General features: G+C 46.3%; 2 protein-coding genes across 2 annotated transcripts; one reads left to right on the forward strand and one right to left on the reverse strand.

The window, feature by feature from the left end:
* Positions 1-5082: 5082 nt before the first annotated feature.
* nab2 (NGFI-A binding protein 2 (EGR1 binding protein 2)) lies at positions 5083-10481 on the forward strand (the record flags this gene model as incomplete). The annotated part of the gene is made up of 6 exons (XM_080548200.1): positions 5083-6015; positions 7031-7164; positions 7817-7868; positions 8125-8239; positions 8510-8698; positions 10384-10481. 6 exons carry the CDS (start codon positions 5083-5085, stop codon positions 10479-10481), a joined length of 1521 nt encoding a protein of 506 aa, XP_080404326.1.
* A 3801-nt stretch (positions 10482-14282) lies between these two features.
* LOC308173237 (uncharacterized protein) lies at positions 14283-19184 on the reverse strand. Its single transcript, XM_080548234.1, has 4 exons — positions 19175-19184; positions 17715-17843; positions 16832-17277; positions 14283-14773 (listed from the first exon to the last, which is right to left on the reverse strand). Exons 2-4 carry the CDS (start codon positions 17824-17826, stop codon positions 14597-14599), a joined length of 735 nt encoding a protein of 244 aa, XP_080404360.1. The 5' UTR covers positions 17827-17843; positions 19175-19184; the 3' UTR covers positions 14283-14596.
* Between the last annotated feature and the right edge of the window lie 95 nt (positions 19185-19279).

Raw genomic sequence — 19279 nt, forward strand, 5'->3', positions numbered from 1 at the left:
TTCTGAGAGCAGACAGACACCTTCTGAGAGCAGACAGACAGACAGACAGACAGACAGACAGACAGACAGACAGACACCTTCTGAGAGCAGACAGACAGACACCTTCTGAGAGCAGTCAGACAGACAGACACCTTCTGAGAGCAGACAGACACCTTCTGAGAGCAGACAGACAGGCACCTTCTGAGAGCAGACAGACAGACAGACACCTTCTGAGAGCAGTCAGACAGACAGACACCTTCTGAGAGCAGACAGACAGACAGACACCTTCCGAGAACAGCAGAGCAGACAGACACCTTCTGAGAGCAGACAGACAGACACCTTCTGAGAGCAGACAGACAGACACCTTCTGAGAGCAGACAGACAGACAGACACCTTTCGAGAGCAGCAGAGCAGACAGAAACCTTCTGAGAGCAGACAGACAGACAGACACCTTCTGAGAGCAGACAGACAGACAGACACCTTCTGAGAGCAGACAGACAGACAGACACCTTCTGAGAGCAGACAGACAGACAGACACCTTCTGAGAGCAGACAGACAGACAGACACCTTCTGAGAGCAGACAGACAGACAGACACCTTCTGAGAGCAGACAGACAGACAGAAACCTTCTGAGAGCAGACAGACAGACAGACACCTTCTGAGAGCAGACAGACACCTTCTGAGAGCAGACAGACAGACAGACACCTTCTGAGAGCAGACAGACACCTTCTGAGAGCAGACAGACAGACACCTTCCGAGGGCAGCAGAGCAGACAGACACCTTCTGAGAGCAGACAGACAGACACCTTCTGGGGGCAGCAGTCAGTCAGACAGACAGACAGACAGACAGGCAGGCAGACAGACAGACAGGCAGACAGACAGCAGCAGACAGACACCTTCCGAGGGCAGCAGCAGACAGACAGACAGGCAGACAGACAGACAGGCAGGCAGGCAGGCAGACAGACAGACAGGCAGACAGACAGGCAGGCAGGCAGGCAGACAGACAGACACCTTCCGAGGGCAGCAGCAGACAGACAGACAGGCAGACAGACAGGCAGGCAGACAGACAGGCAGACAGACAGGCAGGCAGGCAGGCAGACAGACAGCAGCAGAGACAGACAGACAGACAGACAGCAGCAGAGACAGACAGACACCTTCCCCAAAGCCCTTCCTCAACCACAACCTTGTTTCCGCTGGATTAACCCCTATCTGTACCATGCATAATGACCATTAGTCTAAACCTTTGGTTTAAATTGGCTCTCTAATCGCATGAGGGACACAGTTTAAGTGTATTTGCATCTGCAAGAAGGATAGGACTTCAATGTCATTCAAAAAGTTATGAAATCACACATTTATTTGTTGTTTGCGTCAGTGTCACTTAATATAGCCTACTTTGTAAAAAAAAAAAAAACTAGTTCTCTGAAAAGATAGGAAACATATGCAATGAAATGAAAGCAATGATTGTAAGCCAGCCTGGCTGTGAGCATCCAACTCTCTCATGTCTGCATTCTCCACCACCCACCCACCCACACAGCCTACTCCCCGGATGTGCATTCTCTATTTCTGCCCATCCCGGATGCTGCTGCGCTCAAATGTGCTCCTCAAGGAGTGTGTGCAAGTGCGTGGGAAGCTGCGATATTTACTGGGGCGCTTCTGTGCGCTGGAGGAGGGGAACGGGGGGGGGCCGGGGGGGGGGGGGGGGCGAGGGGGCGAGGCGGGGGCGGCTGAGGGGGCGGTGGAGGCGACGGAGACAGTCTGTCAATACGCTTGGGGACTTGCGTCAATCAGTGACAGGGAGAATTACAAGCAGTAGAAAGACAGGTCTTACTACCACAGAACATCCAAGGATGGTTGGACTGACATTTTAGCCTGGGAATAGATCTCATCTCGGTATCCCCTCTTAGTTGAGATTCCCGTTTATAGCCAAGGCCCTAATCATTTAATTCGAGTTTTTTGGAAGTGTTAAATAAGACAAAGACAAGACCGCCGGCTAGGCTATATAGTTGGCTGATCGCCTAATCCCAGTTTATTGTAAACTAAATATAGACTAGTATTTCACACGCACACACACACAAGCTTTTCCCGAAAAGTCTAGCCTTTCTGGTTCAGAGGGCCACAGCTCCAGCATGCTTGCCCGCCCACCGCTGACCCCACCAGCGCGGTGATGGATGGAGGGGAACAATGGAACTTTGTGTAAAAAATCATAATCTCTGAACCCAGAATGAGTCTGATTTATCGAGACTAGTATACGCTAATGAAATCACACTGTTGTGGTGAACCTCAACCTATAGACTAGGGTACATGAACCATAGCCTAAAAGAATCATTCTCAGTCCGAATTTCATCATGTAATTGGAATTAATCTAATTCTAATCTGATCTAATCTTGCATCAAACACAATCGATCAGTCATGTTATGTAATGCTACTATGCTATTAGTTGTTTTTGGTAGATAAATTGCAGTGTGTTAACAGCCTGGGCTGATTTACATTAGCCTATATAGGGGAGGACGGGGTTGGTCGTCACACTTTTTACTGTTATTTGAATCCCTCACAAACTGTATCCTTTATAGATTCCATTTCCCGTGTAAAGGAAGTCTGAAGTGTCAGGTAGTAATGGAGTGCCCTTACTCTCCTTAAGATTATTCTGTTCAGAAGATGTGGACCGTCAAATACGTGTTGTGCACTTGTGACAACCATCCCCATTGTGGGGTTGGTTGTCCCCTATGTTATTTTAATGGATTTTTTTCGCCTGTAGGCCGTGATGTTTCTACAGTGATGCCTGTTGCTGCATCATCGGGGAATCCCCTTGCTTGTATCTGCGTCACGTTAGAGGATCTCTACCCAGCCGGTTGGAGACAGACAGTTCCCCTGCCTGCCACCCACTGGCTGATCCATCCGTGCCGTACCGTTATGCTGTCCATGTTTAAACGAACGAGGTTGTTCAGTCCAGAACAGTTTCCATACAGCCTGTCCATGCTATGGACAATGACACTATGCAATAAAAGCCTACATCGATGGCTGGCCTAGCAGCTTTTTTTGCTGCACATCTCACATCTCGCCTATACCACTACTTTTTAGTGCCCTGTAGCCTACAGTTTTTAGTGGTTTATTTGGGTCTTTTACTTGACAATTCTTTGGACAGGTGCATGTTATGCATGCGCGGGTGGGCAAACTAAATCGGAGAGAATTAAAGGGTTAATAAGCAAACCTCAGTCTTTCAAGCCCCCCTCCGCCCACAACCTCCAATTGTAAAGCCGCCTCTCTCTCCTACCGGCAGAGGAAAGCTCTTGTTCGGTCAGATGGCGTGCTGCAGACCGCCCCCGGCTTTCTCGCGCCCACACAGCCAGCAACCAACCCGGTGCACCGGGGGAGGACTTCTGCCAACGGAACACAGACGACTTACAATACGCACAGGGATTCAGATTCTGATGCCAACACCATCCACTCCAAAGTGGAAAAGATTCAAGAACCACCCGATAGATAGTAAAGGCTACATGTAAAATCGATTGCATATGGGGCCTGAATTAAGAATATGTCGTCTATTGATTCTACTGATCGCATATTAGATTATTTGTCGGTGGCTTTTTTTCTCACTTCTTCTCAGTTCATTTCAGAACTTAACGGGACCGGATGGGACTTCGAATCGCAATTAGGGCTACACCATTGAAACTCGAGAAGGCGAAATCGTCGAGGTGTACCTATACGCGGGAAGCCAAACGTGTGAAGGCAGATAATAGATAATAAGTGTTTAGCTTATTGATTTGTTCGTTATCTAGACTAAAGACTAAAAGACGCAGGTTGCACGAAAACTGGATTCGGTTGCGGAGACCCGAACTTGGTCCGTCAGCGCGCGCGGGTGTCCCTCTGCCAACCCCACCTTCCAACTTGGACGAGAGGTGAGAAACGCGTTAAAGTGCATCACAAGAAATTATAATTTTTTAAATATATTTTTTTACATCTCAAAATGTACGTTTATTGAGCGTTTTTTAATTCTAGCTAGATCAACTGTCAACACTGGAGCTTGTTTGCGCCGGTGCCATGTTTTTTTATTTTTTATTATTTTATTAACCTTTGTTTCGGCACGGGTTTGAAGAGATAGATTGTTTTCACTTGAAAATCATATGCATAGAGCTTGACTGAGAAAAAGTACATTTCACCTACAGATCTACTAAACAATGTCGTGCGTAATGTAACGGGAGAAGTCATTCTGATGTGTAGCCTGCTGCCTGTTCGAACCCCCGTGGGAAGTGATAACGGACCCCCCTCTTCTTTCCGTTAAGACGTTAGACACAATGTTGGATTCATTATTTACAAATAAACTAAACTGGTTACAAATAGGCAAACAGAAGTAGACGGAACATATCGGTATAATTAGTCACTTGGAACAAAAGGATATGGAGCTTTGTTCTTTTGGCTTTTCTCAGATTGACATAATATTGACATAACACAACGTGCATCAGCAGAATCGATTTACCATAGAACACATCACGATTAGGCAACTGTATATCTATTTTCACTCAGCTATATATTTAAATAAATAAATATATATAAATATATACAGTATTTCATATTTCATATATATGTATAGGCTTTCATCTAGTATTCCTCATAATATAATATATTCCTTCCAATATATATATATATATATTTTTTTTAATAACCCTGCATAAAGATTCTGGTTTCTGCTACACATTAGTTTAGTTTACTTCATTAGTTTAGATTTTTTGTGGACAGTCCCCATTAATTAACAGCAGTAAAGCAGTAAATAGAGCAGCTTTAGCCTACACAGCAAATTTCCAGATGGAGTCCCCGGCAAATTGTTAATATGCACCTGGATTAAATTTCCTCTCTCTCTCTCTCTCTCTCTCTCTCTCTCTCTCTCTCTCTCTCTCTCTCTCTCTCTCTCTCTCTCTCTCTCTCTCTCTCTCTCTCTCTCTCTCTCTCTCTCTCTCTCTCTCTCTCTCTCTCTCTCTCTCTCTCTCTCTCTCTCTCTCTCTCTCTCTCTCTCTCTCTCTCTCTCTCTCTCTCTCTCTCTCTCTCTCTCTCTCTCTCTCTCTCTCTCTCTCTCTCTCTCTCTCTCTCCTTCTCCCCTCCAGCCCTGTGCCATGTCGTCTCTGCCACGCACGCTAGGGGAGTTGCAGCTGTACCGGGTGCTGCAGAGGGCCAACCTGCTGGCCTACTACGACACCTTCATCCAGCAGGGCGGCGACGACGTCCAGCAGCTCTGCGAGGCCGCGGAGGACGAATTCCTGGAGATCATGGCGTTGGTCGGCATGGCCACCAAGCCGCTGCACGTGCGCCGGCTCCAGAAGGCCCTCCGCGACTGGGCGGCCAACCCCGCCCTCTTCAACCAGCCGCTGGCCAACGTGCATCCCGGGGGGGGCATCCCGTTGTTTAAAGTCGACGGGACGGGCTCGAGGGACGGGACGGCCGCGGGAGGACCCCGGAGGTCCCTGAGCAACGGCCAGCCGGGGTCCCCGTGCGAGAGGGAGGACAGCAGGGCCTGCCTCACGCCTCTGCACAGCGGGAGTCCCAGAAGCCCCTGCTCCCAGGCCTCCCCGCAGCCCCCGGACCCCCACTACCGGGACAAACTGTCGCCCATGGACCCCCACTGGCTCAGCCCGGAGCCGGACGGGAACAGCGCCTCGGCCTCGGCGTCGGGGGTGGAGGAAGAGCAGCCCAGCCCGCCCCTGCTCCCTCCCTCCCGCCCCCCGGGTCCGTCCACGCCCCCCGCCTCGTCCTCCTCCCTCTCCCCCGCGGGCCTGCTCTCGGCCTGGCCGGGCGGCCAGCTGGACGGGGAGACGGCGCGGGCGGTGGGGGAGAGCGTGGACAGGCTGCTGAGGACCTTGCCCAGGTCGGACCCCGGGGAGATGAAGACGCTGCTGAGGATGAACAAGAAGATGGCCAAGACGGTCGGCCACATCTTCAAGATGGCGCCCCAGGACGCGGCCAAGGAGGAGGAGATCCGCAAGTACAGCCTCATCTACGGCCGCTTCGACTCCAAGAGGCGGGAGGGCAAGCAGCTCACGCACCACGAGGTGAGGAGGGCATCCATCCACTGGCATACTCACTTATATCTGTATCCTGTGTCCTTGTACCTCACCTCCTGTTGTTCTTTTGTTTTGTTTTCTGCTGTTTATTGTTCTTTCTGTTTAGTTTTAACTGTGTTTGACACCTTGTCACCTCCACTGTTTTTTACCTGACCGTATTTTACTGCGTATTGCCCTGTGAGGTGTCCTTGGGTGTTTTGAAAGGCGCCATACAAATAAAATGTATTATTATTATTATTATTATCAGCGCACCACGCGCAAGAGCTCTGTGTTTCTCTCATGGAGGATGAGCTCCACTGGAGGAATGTTGTGTTGAGTGCAATTGTAGCTCCTGTATGCAATGAGTAAGCTAACTGGAGAAGGATAACTTTACTCACAGAGGTAAAGGCATTTGTGGGGTAGTGGTGGTCTAGTGGTAGTGAGTTGGACTTGGGATCGGAAGGTTGTGAGTTCAAATCCCGCCTGAAGCCACACCACTACTTGTGTGCCCTTGGGTAAGGCACTTAGCCCTCAGTTACTCCAGGGGGAATGTCCCTGTAATTAGTAATTGTAAGTCGCTTTGGATAAAAGCGTCTGCTAAATGGCAAAATTATTTGTGACAGCAGCTGGCGAAAGTCGGCAACCAAATCCAAATGTTCAGACGTTTATTCTGAAAGATGTAAATACATTTCAAAGTTGTTGAAAATCAATGCTAGTCAAGCCAAAATGTTGCAATGCGGTGGATTCGGTGTGTAATCTCCACTGCTACCTAGTAACAAATATTTTGGCTTAACTAGCGAGTGTGTCATTGATTTTCAACAACGTTGACGTTTATTTAAAATGTTCCGAATAAAAGTCTGAACATTTGGTCGGTTGCCGACTTGTTCCCCCTTTCACCAGCTGCCGTCACAAATGTAGCTCACTAGCTGGGAAGGATATCTTAACTCTTACAGATGTCAAGGCATTTTCATGATGGCCATGGGTGTGTTCATATCATACTGATATTTTATCGCTTTTCTTTCAGCTGATTATCAACGAAGCCGCCGCCCAGTTCTGTATCCGTGACAATGCCCTTTTGCTGCGGAGGGTGGAGCTCTTCTCATTGGCCAGGCAGGTGGCGAGAGAATGCGCCTACACCTCCACACTCAAGCATGCCAGGTGAGGGCACCGACTTCCACCGTTTAGCAATTTCCTCCCCACCATAATGCCATTTAGCTGACGCCTTTATCCAAAGCGACTTACATCGCAATGAGTAGCAGGAAGCAAATTCACAATCTAAGAACCTTAGGTACCTCCAGAGCAGTGTTCTGCACTAATAATCTAATAAGCACTTGATTGAATCAGGTGTGTGTGTGTGTTAGTATTGGGCTGGAACAAAAGAGCAAAAACATACCAGAGGAAATCCTAACATGTTTGCTTTTCTCCGCCAAATACACGGTTGCCGCAGAGGCGCGTTAAACAAAGCTGACAACTCCCACAGCATGCAGCATGCATAACCTGCCCAAGGTCATCACAGCACTAGTCAGCAGTGTATCCGCACCAAAACAGTCATCCAGCGTAACCAAACAAAATAAAAGTGCATGTCAAAGCAAACTCATCATGTGCTGCTGAATACACAATGAATAATGTATGTGTTGACTGTTAGTCACCTATCCTCAAGGCTTGGCTAGCCGACATCGGCTCGCAGTGACGGTACATTCAGGCGCTCGCTAACGAGCAAACAACAGGGCCAACTGCATTCTAGAGGGGTTTACTGAGGAAGCTTGGAAAATGCTCTAACATCTCTATCTTTTTTCTTTTCTCTCTGCAGAACGACCGCTGATGACTGCAGCTTACCATCCCAGAAGAGAGTGAAACACGAGGTGCGTAGATTAAAGTCTGCCGAGACCAACTAGATGCCAAAGAAAAATTAATAGTCGGAAAATGTTCATTTTGTCCTTTTCATGTATCGCTGCGCTAGCCAAACAAAGGGAGACATGCTAGACGTCTTCTGTACTGGAACTAAAGCCGAATTTGCAACTGCTTATGCAAATCGATTTCTGTCAGTGTCACATTTTGCAGTGTGTGTACAATCATGTGTACACAATGCGTGACTACGTGTTGTGTGTGTGCCCCCAGGTGATTGTGTCAGAGTGTGTGTCTTCTCTTCACGGGGTGGAGGTGTCAGAGGGCGGGAACCCGAGGGCTGACGACGACAGCCTATCAGGAGAGAGCCTGGACAGTTTAACACAAGGTAAAACGGTTCTCCAGATCTTTCATGGAAAGAAAAATAACGATTTTTGTTTTGGTGACACACACACACAAGCATTTAGTCCCTGATCCCGTGTCACTTAAATCATATTTCATTCCCAGACATTCTATATGTGTTTCTGTAAATGTCACAGGGCCCCCCCCCTCCCCCCACTGAATGTAAACACCATTTATTCAGTAATTGAGAAGGTTGGTGTGATCTCTGTATTGTCAGTCTTAAATGGCATTTACACCTAATCCTGTCTGTCTGTAGACGTAGGCTCACAGTGCAACCAATCTCCTTCCCCCCGCCCCCCCACCGACACCTCCATCCCTGCCAACTGGAGTCGCCATCTCATGCAACAAACGCTTATGGATGAAGGGCTGCGATTGGCTAGGATGGTGTCACATGACCGCGCTGGCAAAGTCAGCAGCCTAGGGTCAGAGGGGAAACATTCCACAGGTGACTTTTTGAATAATGGCTTACAGATACAATCATATGTATTTTTATTTTTAATTTTTTGACCTATTACAATACAAGGGGATCCCAATTGAGAGTTAAAACATCTCTTTTAATAAGGGAGACCTGTCCAAAGTGAGAGCGTAGCCGAAACACTCGCAAGATATCGTCTTTGTCGACTAACCCCCCCCCCCCCCCCAGGAAAGATAATAAGTGGAAACTGAGGTAGGGACGGGTTGATAAGTCAGATAACAGAGTTCTGCTGCCCTCTCTTAGTAAACTGCTCAGAGGATCTTCACAGTGTGAACCCCTGTGAGTCACAAGCTCTGCGCGGCAACGCCTCCCACCTTCGACAGCTGAATTTCAGTGACTGGGGCGAGCAGACTAGAAAGAAGGAGAGAGAGAGAGAGAGAGAGAGAGAGAGGGGGAGAGTGAGAATGATACTGCGAGGGAGGGAGGCTTAGGGAAAAGTGGAAGAAGAGGAGAAGAGGGAGCTCTCAGTTAAAAATTTTTGATGGGGAAAACTGTACTGTAGAGAAATGTCAGTGTATTAAATTGCTGTGTGGTTGAGCACTGCACTGCGCTGTTAATCGGTTAAGGTAACACTTATCACATTGGAAAATCACTATCATTATATTGGAAGATGTGTAAAGGTGGAGCAGTTCAATAAGACCTTTTTAATTTTCATAGTGATCCTGAAAACTACTGTTGAGAGAGAGAGAGAGAGAGAGAGAGAAAGAGAGAGAGAGGGAGAGAGAGAGAGGGAGAGAGAGAGAGAGAGAGAGAGAAAGAGAGAGAGGGAGAGAGAGAGAGGGAGGGAGAGAGAGAGAGAGCGAGAAGGGGCGTCAGAGGAAGTGCTGTGTGGGCGGCCGAGTCGGAAACCCCCCTCCCTCCCTCCCCCGCCAGCAGCAGCTTACGTCAGAGTGTGTTAGGCGTGTGGGCAGGAGGGCGGGATGGATGGGGAGAGGGGGCGAAGGAGTGGGATGTAATTGGAGGGGCGTTGCACTGACTCACCAAGCGACAGAGTACAAAAATAAAAACCCGTGGGCAGCCAAATGGCACAGGCTTTTTTATACCTTCTCTCTCTCTTTCTCCCTTTCCTTAAGAGGAGGAGGAGGAGGGGGGGAAAACAACCCAACAAAAATTACATGTGTTTCATCTTCTCTATGACGTCGGTCTCCCTCGCTTATCGCTTTTTTTTCATCCGTTCTTCTCACTCACCCCTGGTTTCCTGTGTCTCCTTTTCTGTGTCTCTCACTCAGTGCAACATGACTTGTCTTGCCTTATACGTCCTCCCTCTATTATATGGTATATAATCACAGCTCTTAAGTGGTCTCTGATTCTATCACTAGAGACTGTAGGATCTTGACATTTCAATCCAACGTAGAGATATAAATGCTAAAGTGTAGCGGACGCTACTTAGAGACGATAACATCATTCACCAGTATGTTTGTATTGTGGTAATTGGGTGAGGGCCCTTATAAAGTAATTTTGGTGATTTCCACTATCTGTGATGTACATCGAAAATGTATTTAAAAATGTATTCTCTCTCTATATATATATAAAACCAATCCTGTATGCTTTAGTCATCGTACAGTTGGCCCTAGCACTGACTCAGGTTCAGGGGAGGTGATGTGTTGTGTTTGTCTAAGTGTCGGTTGGTGATCGACCTTTATCTTTCTCCTCAGACTTTGAGGGAAAGACAGAGAGGAAAGGCTTAGTAGCAGCGTGCAGGAGTAGCAGCCCCGGCAGCACCAAAGACGACTCGGACCAGGGGGGGAAGTGAGCCCACTCATCATCCTGACTGTGAGAGCCCACCTACAACCCTGCCTCTCAGCTCTGCAACTCGGATCCCCGGGGGGGGGGGGGGGCCTCAAACTGAGCAGGCTTCCTTCTGTACTTACGTCATTGACACTTGGGGCGGACAGGCGGGCTGCAGTGGGGGTTGGAAGGGGGGGGGGGGGTTGTCGTCATGATCGTTATAATCTGAATCTGTGTGGTTCAGGAGGGACTTAAGACTTAAACATCATAAACCTGCAAACACTGTGGTATCCTCCAGCAACTGCTGGAGTTGAGTGACAGACAGGTCTTCTACATACAACGGCTCTACAACTTTACCTCTGTACATATCCAAACTCCGCCCCGACCCTGTGGTAGAAGATTTCCTGCCTCCACAGGACCACTAACACTCAGAAACCCGTGGGAGGCGTGTCAGACACTGATTAGAGACGCCATGTCTCGCCATTTTCCTTTTAGATGTAAGCAACATAATCCCCTTTTCCCATCCTCCCAGCCTCCGAAAAAATGGATGCAAAATATTGACATCATGACTCTTTTGGTGCTGTTTTCGTTCCCGTTGATACAGGACTTGGATTAATAGTTCAGCTCTTTGGAGCGTCTATCGTTTGATGGCGAGCATTCAGAGGGCGTTTGTCCAGCTCAGTCACCCACTGACACCCAGTTTAAACAATCTATATTTTGAGGGGGTGGGTTTGGATGTTAATATGCCTGTGTTAATACTATTACGCCTAGATTAGATGTGTTGGTGAACTCAACTTTCTTCATTTAACTTTATAAGGTTTCAACAACCAAAATTCATCATTTTAAAGCATCAATTATTAACATAACTCTTACTTGAGGCAACTAGGTAACAATGAGAATAATGATCTTCTAATGTTTTATTTTTGATACTGCGTGTGTGATATCACTACATTCTTGAGTGCAAAGATAAGGAGTATATTAACTTGTATTTTCATCATGCAGAAATATATTAATATTAATTCAAATATCTGAACAATGCGTAATACAAAGAAGCATATGTTAACGGTTTTGAATGTTTGATAGAAAAATACGTTTGGACCAAAATGAAATCAGGGAATAGCCAGGACGACGTCACATTGTAATCGGTACCTCACGTGTTACCTCTTGCCTCTCAAGCATTAGAGAACCTCCTCAGTTTGTTATGTTGAACAACAGATTATTTATTTTGTTAAATCTCAATAAATGTTATTTTATTGTTTAAAAACCCTTGTCGTCGCTGCACTTGTCTCTCCCTGCCGTTTGAGAAAGCTGTTTGTCAGCAGGGAGGACAAATTAGGGGAAAAGAGTGTATATATAATAATAACAGTGAAAGGTTCTGCGTCATTCAAATGTTGCCAACACCGCTCCAAGAACTAACAGAAAAACACCCATGTCTGGACAGTCACATCCCACTCTCCCCCCACTGTCATCACCATCACCACCACCACCACCATCAACACAACCCCCGCTCTGTAGAGTTTGTTCCTTTCAGCTCTCCGTAGAGTGTTAATCCCATATACACTATGCTTGCATGACTCACCTGGAGTTGTGATGTCACCCACTCCACTCCCTGTGAATCTGCAACGCCCCCCCCCCCCTCCCCTCCCTCCCTCCTTCCCTCCCTCCCTCCCTCCCTCCCTCCCTCCCTCCCTCCCTCACCCCAGCACCATACAGCGCAGACTAAACATAGCTGACGCTGCCAACTGTGGAGCAACGTTGAATCAATCAAACTTTATTTATTTAGCGCCAGAGTCATACATTGAATGCAACTCCCAAGTGCTGAACATAAAAACAATAGTAAATAAAATACAACCCAATAAAACAATAAAGAAATAGGAGATAAGAAATAGATAATATACAACACAATAAAAACAGGAATACAAACAAAGAAATAGGAGATAGGAAACAGGAGGAGTAAACGTGCAAGTTGAGATAAACACTAGATTAAAAGCCAGGCTAAAAAGGTTTTGAAGTGTTTTAAAGCTTTCTTTTAAAGATATCCACACTCTCTGCCTGGTTGAGGAGTTGTGCTCGCATTTGCATTACTGCTCAGATCGTAAAAAAAGATACCAAAAACGATCAGAATGATAAATATGACAACCATAAAAGACATGATGAATGAAGCTGAAAGAAATTAACATTATTTAGCCAAATAACATATGAATAGATTAATGTATCATGTCTAAATTCAACAGAGAGAGAATCGTGCCTATTAGCATTTTACTGTACGAATGTCAATATCATGTTCAACATTCCTTCTTTATCACTGACTAGAAGTCATATGCTGTTTATGACAACAGGAGGACTATGGGACAGATCCTGTTACCTGTCACATGCTTCTACTGCCCTCTAGTGCTATATATAGGTGTTGTTTTGCTCCACACGTGTTTTTCATACTCAACTCCAAAAAGATGTATTTGGATAGAAAGAAAGAAAGAAAGAAAGAAAGAAAGAAAGAAAGAAAAGAAAGAAAAGAAAGAAAAAGAAGAAGAAGAAGAAGAATTGTCATTTTTAGAAGCTAATTAGTTCAAAGGTCAATAAGCATGATGACAACGCCAAGAAAGTATATGTTACAGTTTTTCTCGATTGCTTGAGCACATTGAAATAGTCTTGAAATAGTTTGATTTTCTAACATTTTTAAAACAGTTAACATGTTCCCCTATACAGTTAACACGTTTGCCAAAACACCACATTCCCCTTGCAAAATCACTCTTAAGTGTCACAAAAGAAGCTGTACATCAAAACAGTATCCTTTGTCATCTAATGAAAAAGTTAAATCCGTCATTAATTTGATCATGACACACAGTAACTAATAACCATCAATATTTATCTCTAAAATATTCAATCAAGCGGGTAACAGAAACGTCATTACTGGAGAACACAAAACGTGCCAACATAAACATTTACAGTAATCTGTTGTCTCCAGTCTGCGAGGCCACATGTTATTTCTTTGATTACAGGCTGATTGTTAACTGAATTGTTGAGCAATGAGAGTTACAAGGTATGGAGTAGAGATGACTACACACTAGAATGAGAGTAACTGTCAACACTTACTCATTGATCGGTGTGTCTTATGTAGAGTTATTGATAAGATTTTGGTTTTCTGATATTGATGAAATGACGTCGATTAAGGGCTGAGCTCGATGGGAAACTGAAGAGAGATTTAATTGGCAGATCTGGGCTCAATTCGGTTGTTAAGTCGTGACGTGTTTCCGGGTCCAAAGTTGGCTGAGGCGCTGTCTTCGAAATGCCTCAGTAATAATAATAATTCCTTATATTTATATAGCGCTTTTCCGAGGGGCTCAAAGACACTGACAAATATGGGAAAAACAGGAAAGTGCTGTGTCCCTTGTTGTATGAATAGATCCCAGTCTAAAAAACGATTGAACTGTCATTCTACAGCTTTAGTAGTACACTGGTACTCTGGTGCAGGGAATTTCTGGTTTGGACCCGGAAATTGCTAAACGTCACGTTTGACGTCAGACTTAACAACCGAATAGCTTGCATGCAGGCAATGTTCTAAACAAAATGAGCGAATTACTGAGAGAACGTTCTCCTCTTTATAGTGGTACACAGAGAGAAAATAGGATGACACCTGTAGGTCGTAAACACTCATGACACTCATGACAACGGCTCCACGAGTCTATAGGTCAAGTCTGGGCCAATCATTAGGTGTCTCCTAAAGGGCCCTCCTTAACTGACCGCTATGACCTACAGTATGTATCCATATTACCCAGAAGCTATAATTACCTGGTCACTCGCCAGGAGAGGTGTATTTTGGGAAGTATGCTGACTAAGAAACTGTTTTGGTCACTTTTTTTACTTTGACCAATGAAAAAAACACTTTATATCAGTTATGTTAACTGTTTTGCAAAAAGGTGCTTAACATTTGCATTTGGTGTGAACGCAATGAGATATTGTTGTACTGGTTTTTCCTGAAAACGTCACTGTTGTGCTTATGTACGTTATCGCTGTGGCCATGGGAACTTCAGTTTCATACCAATGTTATAAGCAAGCAGTCGAGAACAAACTGTAACACACCAAAACCAAACAAATGAAAATAGTCTGTACTAACCTAACAGAAGACACACAAAAAATAACCTAATTCACGTGTGTGTGGAGGTGACGTAGGAACTCCCCTCTGGTGGTGGTGTGGCCGGGGAACACTGCGTGGCAGAACTCACACACCTGAGACTGCAGCGCCAGGTCTGACATCAGCATCCCCCCCATCTGGCTCAGGAACGCCGTGTCGAGGAAGGAGCCACACCCCGCCGGCAACTGAGGAGGAAGAGGGTGAGAGAGGGTCAGAGGGGGAGGAGGGGGGAGGAGGGTCAGAGGGGGAGGAAGGGGGTGAGAGAGGGTCAGAGGGGGAGGAGGGGGGAGGAGGGGAGGAAGCTACACTCCAACTGAGGAGGAAGGGGGGGAGAGAGGGTCAGAGGGGGAGGAGGGAGGTGGTGGGGAGGAAGCTACACTCCAACTGAGGAGGAAGGTGGGTGAGAGAGGGTCAGAGGGGGAGGAGGGGGGAGGAGGGAGGTGGTGATGAGAGAGGGTCAGAGGGGGAGGAGGGGGGAGGAGGGAGGTGGTGGGGAGGAAGCTACACTCCCCAGGCATAATAATAATAATAATACATTTTATATGTAATGCACTTTACATTTACTCAAGTCTCAAAGTGCTATCTGAGGAGAAAGGGGGTGAGAGAGGGGAGGAGGGGGGAGTAAGGAGGTGGTGGGGATGTAGATGAGAGGGGGTAGATGTAGATGAGAGGGGGTAGATGGAGATGAGAGGGGGTAGATGTAGATGAGAGGGGGTGAGATGGAGATGAGAGGGGGGTAGACGGAGATGAGAGGGGGGTAGATGGAGATGAGAGGGGGGTAGATGTAGATGAGAGGGGGGTAGATGTAGATGAGAGGGGGGTAGACGGAGATGAGAGGGGGGTAGATGGAGATGAGAGGGGGGTAGATGTAGATGAGAGGGGGGTAGATGTAGATGAGAGGGGGGTAGATGTAGATGAGAGGGGGGTAGATGGGGATGAGAGGGGGGTAGATGGAGATGAGAGGGGGGTAGATGGAGATGAGAGGGGGTAGATGTAGATGAGAGGGGGTAGATGTAGATGAGAGGGGGTAGATGGAGATGAGAGAGGGGGTAGATGTAGATGAGAGGGGGTAGATGGAGATGAGAGGGGGGTAGATGGAGATGGGAGGGGGTAGATGGAGATGAGAGAGGGGGTAGATGGAGATGAGAGGGGGTAGTGGGGAGGAAGAGGGTGGCTAGTGGAAGGCGAAGGTTAAAAGAAGACAGGTGGAAAGGCGTCCTGTCCCAAAGACCACCCTCTCCTATCGCTTTGTCTCTGTGGCTTATTCTAGGCAGCGGTGTATATTATGTACAACATAAACCCCTCAAAAAAACTTTGGAAACGTTATTTCAGTCGATTCTTCCTCCCCTTTACTAATACCAATTGGTATTGTATTTTATATCGTTGGAAAGCCTGATTAGTCACCTTTACAACGAGGTACAACCTGTAAGGATCATGCATTCGTGGAATGAGTTACACAGCTCAACGTGTGGGTAGCGGCCCAAAAAAATGTGCCAGGACAATTATTTCTTTCATGAGTATGGCCTTATTTCAATTACAGCATATTGGATGACTGGCTGCATTCAACTCATGATGACTCAACTCAAGTCCCAGCTGTCTTAACTGACTCATTGTATTTCACCTCCATTACTGGTGGACTAGTGGGTAGTGAGTTGGACTGCTGATCACCACCCACCTGGGAACACCACCACTAGTGTGCCTAGCCCTTGAGTAAAGGCACTTAGCCCTAAGTTCCTCCAGGGAGACTGTTAACCCTGTAATCTCTAATTGTAAGTCGCTTTGGATAAAAACGTATGGTATCGCATCCTCATCCACTGTTCACCTCACCGTCCCACCCTCGAAAACTCAAAGGATTCGGAGACCGTGCCTTTTCACGAGCTGCACCCCGGCTCTGGGATTCTCTCCCCCGCCCCAGCCACTCAGAGACTCACCCTCACTCTCCACTTTCTTTTAAATCCCAACTCAAAACCTACATGTTTCTCCCACGCATACCTTCCCTACTCTTAACCATCTCCCCTAACCCTGCCACCCCGCTCCCTCCCCTGGACATTGCTCTGTTAATTGTTTCCTGTGCCTGTTCGTCTATACTGTGTTCTATGTGCCCACATTATCTGTTATCTTGATATTTCCGTGTTTCTGTGTACCCATGTTGTCAGCGTCTTTGAGTCAGTCACTGAAAAGTGCTTTATAAATATAATGAATTATTATTATTATTATGGTAAAAATGTCAAATGGAAACATACCCTAAACATGTGTGGCCTCGCATCATCACTCAACAGTCCGTCTGGTTGCCCCGGGACACCAGAGAGAGCCACCGTGCTGTTCCACCCTCCTAAAGGATCCTGGGAGAGAGCCACCGTGCGGTTCCACCCTCCTAAAGGATCCTGGGAGAACCCATTTTCTTTTAGGACCTCTTTTCTTTCCACGCCGAGGAGATGGGTCGCTGGGTGATCCAGCCGTAACCTGCCCATATCCCCGGCTGCTAGGAGGTCAGAGGTCAATACGCCCGCGTTCCCAGAGGGGCCTCCCACCACGGGCCTCCCTTGTTGGTGTGTGGCGGCAGCGTTCTGCGCTACTGCCGTTTGGAGTTCAGGCCCTGCAGGGAGGAGAAGCCTTGGGCCTAGCTGGGAACACTGGACCGTGATTGACAACATGTCCCCTCCGAGTCCTCCATCTGGAACAGTGGTCCCTGATGAAGGGGAGAGCAACCTTATATAAGTGTGTGACAACAATAGCCTAATATCATGGCTACTTACCCTGTGCTAGTTACATGTGCGGGTATGACTGATCTAGTATGTATGTATGCATTGGATATTGACTGATGTACTAGAGGATAGCAGGGGCCCATTCTGATCATATCTATATGTATAGATATGTCACTATATGTCTCACTATATATATATATCTAACTCTACTCTCCTAACACTGCTGATTCACTGTGCATTATTGCCTATCAGAATGCTTGTTACATTCCAAAATCACTATCTGCCCAAGTCATCTCTTTGACATAGGGCATTTTTGACACATACAAAGATGGCTCAGCTGACCACAAGTGAAGCATGACTTAGACAAGTATGCTATTAATTATGCTAACGATATGTCATATATTATAGAGTGATAAGCAACCTTGCTGTCTCCTCAGAGCCTCTGTGAGCTGCTGCAGCAGGGCAGCCTGCTTCAGACACAGCGACCGCAGGCTCAGGAACTCCCGGTACAGCTCTGTGAACGCCTCCTCCATCTCACACACACCGGGATCTTCACAGGACAGGAGAAACAGCTTGTGAGAAGGTTGTAAACATCGAGTAGTGTGGGCTAAAGCCAAGACATCTGTAAAAATCGACATGGAGGAAGTGGACCAAAGTCCAAACAATACAAGAGGGAAAGGCAATCTATGGAAGGGCTAGGTCCTAGGACATCTGCTCTTTGTGAGTCAGAGTGAGTGACATTCAATGTGGTTGTGGATGGATCACATTCAGCCTGACGTGGTTGGGTGTAATATGACTTTGGTCTCTTTGGGGACTGCGCTTACATATAGGGCCTAGTAATGGGCCCCATTGAGCCCTGACACAGAGTATCAATTGTTGCCACTGAGTTATTTACGTTTTCGTAACACACAAAAAAGTCCTATACTTTACACGTATGCATAATATCAACTGTCAAGTCCACAGAAGGAAGTGGTGAGTGAAAAGGGAATCGAAAGCCGCTTGGAGAGAGATCCCATCACACAATACGTGTGTCTCTCCACGTCCAAGGGTTGAATATAGACTGACCTCTGTGAGCGCTTTTGACACTATAGACATATTATGATTATAATAACTCCACACTAACATGACAGTTGTACTGAATAAAGACGCTTATATTATACATAATCGTGTGCGATAATGCACAACAAAATAGAATTCGGCTTAATTTCCTTAATAGACACTTAATGAAGCACTGATAACAGATTAATTAACATGGCGTGACAGTGTCATCAGGACTGCTGGTGCGTGTGTCAATTAGAGGCAGTTTGTTAATTAGTTGTTTAGACTATTGCATGTTTGATATGAATACCTTGAAGCTGTAAAAACTCTGAATGTTTGTCATTGTACGATAAACATATATTGTGATCTTAGAATGATAAGGTTCTATCTCCGTTTAGGGCTGTTCAGAGATATTGAGCGTCAAAGTTGTTACATTCCATTATGTTTTGTGAGATGGAACCTTTGTATTTTATGAATTACTAACTCAAAAATGTCAACATTTTTAAAAATAACACCACACAGGCATTAATAAACACCTAATGGAATTATGTAAAAAAAACTCCATTTTGACAAAAATGGAGATAGAACCTTATAATGCTAACGTCGCGATATGTCTTCTGTCAATGCATATTAGGCTGTGTGAACAATCTGCAATTTATTTTTTGAATATAATCCAGAGACCACAATTTCGCCGGTTGGATCTACTCCAAGTCTGTCCACATGAACCCACACGAATTAAAGTTGACTTAGTTTATTCTGTTCGGAGCACTTGTGTCAAATACGTGGACACAATTATGTTTATTATCCTGACAAGAAAGGTGGAGAATGAGAATGATGACTTACGACCATGTGATCAGTCTTTCCTGTTGGACGCGACGCGAAGACAATAAGCGCTTTACACCGACGCACAGCTGTTTGCATTGTTCAGCCTTCAGTTCCTCACTGAAA

This window comes from Nansenia antarctica (assembly GCF_963989245.1).
Source record: "Nansenia antarctica genome assembly, chromosome: 18".
Lineage (NCBI taxonomy): Eukaryota > Metazoa > Chordata > Actinopteri > Argentiniformes > Microstomatidae > Nansenia > Nansenia antarctica.